Below are 6,375 nucleotides of genomic sequence, written 5' to 3'. Positions count from 1 at the left end.
GCGCCCGCCACCACGCGCGGCTAATTTTTTGTATTTTTAGTAGAGACGGGGTTTCACCGTGTTGGCCAGAATGGTCTCGATCTGCTGACCTCATGATCCGCCTGCCTCGGCCTCCCAAAGTGCTGGGATTACAGGTGTGAGCCACCGCACCCAGCCTAGCGGCTTCTTAATGTAACACTTTAGCCACAAAAGTAGATTGTAACATACCTCTAGTGCTGGTGTTTGAGCTACTAATGCCACTAGGTTTCTTGATGCCAGGACCTCTATTAAATAAGTAATTTCTTGTGATTTTAAATATTTTTAAAAGCCTTGCCAAATTAGAAAACATTTATCTTATTAAACTAGTGTTACAATGGTGAAAAAGAGCTTAGAGCTTAGTGAAGGAGAGACAAGTCCTCAGAAAGAGTGATGGTGACCAGCAACGGTGCAGGGAGGAGTGGGTGAGCAATCAGGTCCTGGCTCCAGGCTCTGACGTGGTAGAGGAAGAAGAGGGAGGGGTGGCTTGGACTCGTGCTCATATTGTGAGTTGGGGGTCACAGGAGGAATAAGGCTCCATGTTGGGCATGTGTGTGCCTGACCTGGGGATGTCCAGGCGGAGATGTCTAGGAAGTAACTGGCTTCATGTCCTGCAATCAGATGAGAGACACAGGGCCAGTTAGCATTCGCATGGAGGCCAGGTGGATGTGGCATGAGCCGAGATCCTGCCACTGCACTCCAGCCTGGGCAACAGAACACGGCCCTGCCTCAAGGAAATCTAAAGTAGGGTTCTCATAAAACAGACAAAAGAAAAGTGGGAGGCCCACAAGGATAAGGACAGATGGGTATCCGTGTAGAGCACCAAGACAAATGGTTAGGCACGAGAGGCAGGCGGAGAACTTTTCTGTTCTCTGAATCTTGAATTGGCTGCCTCTGAGAAGTGGAATTGCGTGGCTGAGGAACAGTGTGAGTTTTGTACCATGTTTGGGTATTACCTATTCTAAAAATAATTTTCTAAGGGCAGGCAGAAAAAGAGAAGCCAGAAAAGTCAGGAAGATTAGTGGCCAGCAGTGTATATGACACTGGGGTCAAATGACATGAAGACAAAAGTTGCTATTGGGCTTAACAAAGAGGTCTTCAGCTGCCCGTAGCCGTTTATCTGGAGTAATGAGGTGGAAGGCAGGTTAAGGTTTTCACAGTTCCAATACCGGCTGGTTGTGTGTTTAGGAGGGAGATTTGGGAAGGGGCATAATTTGAAGTTTAACCATTTTTCTTATACAAAACATTCCAAATTTAACTTAAAGATTTAGTATTAGAACAGGAATGGACTTTAGAGTTTATTTGTCTAACATCCTTATTTTTTGAGTAAGGAAACTACATCCAGAGAGAGAAAGGAATGCCCCACTCGGATTAGTACTAGGGCCTGTCTAGCACCTGCCTCTCATGGGCTGGCCCCACCACTTAGCCTACTCTGTGCCTCCGTTTCCTCATCTGTAGGCAATAATTGTATATTAAAGATTTGTCTGCGAGCATCCAATTACTATATGCAAAGTGCTCAGAACAATGCCGGTATATAGTCTATAGTGTGTGTTCACTAAAGGTTCACTATTAACTTATGATTCGAGCCACCATTCTTTCCAGTATATTATAACCATGATTTGCTTTTAGAATTTTTTTCCGGAGGAGACCTTAGACCTTTAATTTACCAGTTTTTATTATATCCATTTCTTCCTAGACCAGGTGATAGGTTTGATCGAGACAGACCGCTGAGAGGACGTGGAGGCCCAAGAGGGGGTATGCGTGGCAGAGGCAGAGGTGGCCCTGGGAACAGAGTTTTTGATGCTTTTGACCAGAGAGGAAAGCGAGAATTTGAAAGATACAGTGGGAATGACAAAATGTAAGTTTCGTTGTAAATGCTATTTTTACTTGAAGATGTTGGCAGCACATGGTATGAATCTATTCTGTGTTAATATTTAGTTAACTTTCTAGTACTGTGCTGTTATTCCTGTGAGAAGCTGATCCTGGGATTTTCATGAACCACTCTTTCTGATGCGGAGATTGACCAGAGACTAGCTTCTGGTTTACGGGACTGTTCTTTCTTTCCACAGAGCAGTCAGAACTGAAGACAACATGGGTGGATGTGGAGTTCGAACCTGGGGATCAGGCAAAGATACCAGGTACGGTGTAAGTGTGTGCCCGCTGAGAACCTGCAATTAAGTGGAAATCTCTGGATCTTTGCTTTTCTTGAAAATGATGTCTTCCATGTTGTGCTTTATACCTGTGTGCCCCTAAGTAGAGACTGATTTTAGGCTTTTGTTTAGTGAGATAACTTCTTAAAACAGGTTTGCTATGTTGCAGTTAGATTTAAACTGCTTTTAAAATTCTGTAGCCAAACGAATTTGTGACAGATGACCATGTATTTGCTGATGCCTCAAACATATGGCACTGTACATTTGCACATGACTCAAAATGCTTTTTGTTGGCTGCACGCAGTGGCTCACGCCTGTAATCCCAGTACTTTGGGAGGCCAAGGCGGGTGGATCACTTGAGGTCGGGCGTTTGAGACCAGCCTGGTGAACATGGTGAAACCCCATTTCTACTAAAAATACAAAAACTAGCTGAGCATGGTGGTGGGTGCCTGTAGTCCCAGCTACCCAGGAGGCTGAGGCGGAAGAGTTGCTTGAACCTGGGAGGTGGAGGTTGCAGTGAGCCGAGATGGCACCACTGCTCTCCAGCCCGGGTGACAGAGCATCTGTCACTCAGCATCTCAAAAAAACAAAAAAAAAGGTTTTTTGTTTTGTTTAATTTTATTATTTTTTAAAATAGAGACAGGATCTCACTATGTTGCCCACGCTGGTCTCGAACTCCTGGGCTCAGGCAGTCCTCCTGCCTCAGCCTCCCAAAGTGCTAGGATTACAGGCATGAGCCACCACATCCAGCCTGAAATGCTTTTTAACTTCCTGGATATTCTATATGTTTTTACCTTTCACAGTTCTTGTGGATCCTTGACACATCTTCATTTTATAAAATCATTTGTAGATTGAAGCTTAGTGACAGGTTTCACCTGAGGCTCAAGTTGGACATTTCTCTGAGGCTTCATGGTGCCTTAGATGTGCGCCAGTTCTGCTAGTTAGATACATGGTTCTGCTCTGTTTTATTTCACAGCTGGAGGGATGATGCCTTCCGGGTGTCTGCAGAAGAAGAGGTAGGGCCTGCGGCAGGCAGTGCAGTGTGAGCAGTGCTACGGGGCAGGCTTCCCACTAGTGCAAAGGCTTGAGGGGATCCAGGCTTCCACTTCTCAGGCTTCCACTTTGAAGAATATAAGCTTTTTTTTTTTTTGAGACGGAGTCTTGCTCTGTCATCCAGGCTGGAGTGCAATGGCGTGATCTCGGCTCACTGCAAGCTCCACTGCCCAGGTTCAAGCGGTTCTCCTGCCTCAGCCTCCCAGGTAGCTGGGACTGCAGGTGCACACCACCATGCCCAGCTAACTTTTGTATTTTTAGTAAAGACTGGGTTTCACAACATTGGTTAGGCTGGTCTCGAACTCCTGACTTCAGGTGATCTGCCCGCCTCGGCCTCCCAAAGTGCTGGGATTACAGGCGTGAGCTACCATGCCTGGTCAGAATAGAAGCTTTTTACATGAACTTATTTTTCTTAAATTGTTGTCCTTAAAGACAAATGTATAAACTAATATCAAATGTAACAATGTTGGATTTACTATCATTGCTCATTTGTGTTCTTCTTGAAAAGAAGAGAAACTTGTTGAGTGTTTCTCTATCTGGGGCTCTGCAGGATCTTGATGATAGATCTTTTCATTTTGTTTTATTTTATTTTGATAATATATTTTAAAAAGTAATATAGGCACCTTCTTTCTTTTTCTTTTTCTTTTCTTTCTTTTTTTTTTTTGAGACAGAATCTCACTCTGTCATCCAGGCTGGTGTGCAGTGGTGTGATCTCGGCTCACTGCAACTTCCACCTCCCAGGTTCAAGCAATTCTCCTGCCTTAGCTTCCCGAATAGCTGGGATTATAGGTGCCCGCCACTACGCCTGGTTACTTTTTGTACTTTTAGTAGAGATGCAGTTTCACCATGTTGGCCAGGCTGGTCTCAAACTCCTGACCTCAGGTGATCCACCTGCCTCAGCCTCCCAAAGTGCTGGGATTATAGGCGTGAGCTCCCATGCCCGGCTTGGGCACCTTCTTTCTTAATCATCTGATTTACCACCTTATCTAATACTACCACTTCATTTCAGTTTGCCTTTGAGCTTAAAATCATTTTGGCTCTAAGTGGTTACTTATCCTGGAGCGCCAGCCTTGGCCTTGTAATGTTAAGAGGTGACCACTTGTGCCCCTGGCAGGCTGGCATGTCTCATTGTTAAAATGACATGTGCCCCATGGCACTCATTTTGGATTGGTTTGTGAGTTACAAAGTCAAAGCTCTTTTTTTTTTCCCTCTTTCTCTCTAAGTCAGAGTCTGACTCTGTTGCCTATGCTGGAGTATGGTGGCTCAGTCTTGGCTTACCATAACCTTGAAACCCCAGGCTCAGTTGGTTCTTCCACCTCAGCTTCCCGAGTAGCTAGCACTACAGGCACACGCCACCACACCCAGCATTTTTTTTTTTTTGGAGACAGAGTCTCACTCTGTTGCCCAGGATGGAGTGCAGTGGCATGATCTCGGCTCACTGCAACCTCTCCCTCCCGGGTTCAAGTGATTCTCCTGCCTCAGCTTCCTTAGTAGCTGGGACTACAGGTGCATGCAACCATGCCCAGCTAATTTTTTTTTTTTTGTATTTTTGGTAGAGATGGGGTTTCACCGTGTTAGCCAGGATGGTCTTAATCTCCTGACCTCATGATCCGCCTACCTCAGCCTCCCAAAGTGCTGGGATTACAGACATGAGCCACCGCGCCCGGCCTTTTTTGTATTTTTAGTAGAGATGCAGGTCTGCCATGTTTCTCAGGCTGGTGTCAAACTTCTGGGCTCAAGCAGTTCACCTGCCTTGGCTCCCAAAGAGCTAAGACTACAGGCGTAAGCCACCAGACCCAGCTAGTCAAAGCTCTTAGGTGGTTAGAATTTGTAATGGAAAGCTTTTCTTAGACTAAGACTAGTATCTTAATAAATAGAGATAAATTTTATTTATTTATACATTTACTTCGTACATTTCTTAATAAATGGAGTAAGAAATTTATTTCTTAATAAATCAGCTTGAGGTCATGAAAATGATGCAGTGCGAAGGAGTTATGTGCTACTAGATGCAGTGCGAAGGAGTTATGTGCTACTTTAGATTAGTGAGAAGAAAGTGGAGGTGAGCCTAACACAGTAAGTAATGGTTTGTGGCTGGCAAAGCCCAAGTGCTTCACCGTGTATTGAAGGTGTAAGGGCTTTGCGGTAGTTTAGTATTCCTATTTGAAGACACTGACAGCAATAACTGGGTTTAAGGACAAAATGCCTTCAAACTGGTATGACTGCGCCATTTCAGTAATAATGCTTTTCTTCAACAGTTTGACAGCGCTAAAATAGAATTTTTTCTATTTGTGCTGAAATAGAATTTTTCCATCTGCAATAATTTAAAAAGTGTATCAGATATTATTGTTAAAATTGCAATAGACACCCATGAATGCAGTTTTCAATAATGCTGCCTTTCAACTTTTATTGTGAAGAACAAGACAGTTTTATTTGTTCTCAAAGCAACATTTGATGAAAATCTGTTTGTTGTCAGAGATTTGATTAAGTGTGAGGTCTGATTAAATTAGAACTAGGTAACAAAGCCTTGAAGTGTGTAACATCATTTTATGGAACATATGTGCACAAATAGGGATTTTCTGCACCAGTACAACTGAAGTCAAATATAGACATGGGCCTTGGGGTTATATCTTTCTTCTGATAAATCCAACATTGGTGATTTACCTTTTTGTTTTTGAGACGGAGTCTCACTCTATTGCCAGGCTGGAGTGCAGTGGCACGATCTCAGCTCCCTGCAACCTCCGCCTCCCGGGTTCAAACGATTTTCCTGCCTCAGCCGCCCAAGTAGCTGGGACTGCAGGCACATGCTACCATGCCCAGCTAATTTTTGTATTTTTAGTAGAGATGGTGTTTCATCATGTTGGCCAGGATGGTCTCAATCCCCTGACCTCGTGATCTGCCCGCCTCGGCCTCCCAAAGTGCTGAGATTACAGGCGTGAGCCACCGTGCCCGGCTGATTTACTTTCAGCAAAATAGCAGAACCTGCCAAATTAATTGCGGCTAATTTTGAAACTTAATTGTCTTTCAGTTTTGATCATAGGGTTCTATAAGAGTTATAGGCACAATATATTTTTTTTTTTTTTTTTTTGAGACGGAGTCTCGTTCTGTCGCCCGGACTGGAGTGCAGTAGCCAGATCTCAGCTCACTGCAAGCTCCGCCT

General features: G+C 44.3%; 1 protein-coding gene across 1 annotated transcript in view; it reads left to right on the top strand.

The window, feature by feature from the left end:
• HABP4 (hyaluronan binding protein 4) overlaps positions 1–6,375 on the top strand; it is a 39,584-nt gene that overhangs the window by 10,167 nt on the left and 23,042 nt on the right. The window contains exons 5-6 of the mRNA XM_011927539.1: positions 1,712–1,873; positions 2,085–2,153. Of these exons, the coding sequence (XP_011782929.1) occupies positions 1,712–1,873; positions 2,085–2,153 (231 nt within the window). The remainder of the gene's footprint in view (positions 1–1,711; positions 1,874–2,084; positions 2,154–6,375) is intronic.

Source organism: Colobus angolensis, unplaced genomic scaffold (genome assembly GCF_000951035.1).
Source record: "Colobus angolensis palliatus isolate OR3802 unplaced genomic scaffold, Cang.pa_1.0 Scaffold72, whole genome shotgun sequence".
In the NCBI taxonomy this organism is placed as follows: Eukaryota; Metazoa; Chordata; class Mammalia; order Primates; family Cercopithecidae; genus Colobus; species Colobus angolensis.
The sequence above is the reverse complement of the archived record's forward strand: the minus strand, read 5'-3'. Positions and strand labels throughout refer to the sequence as shown.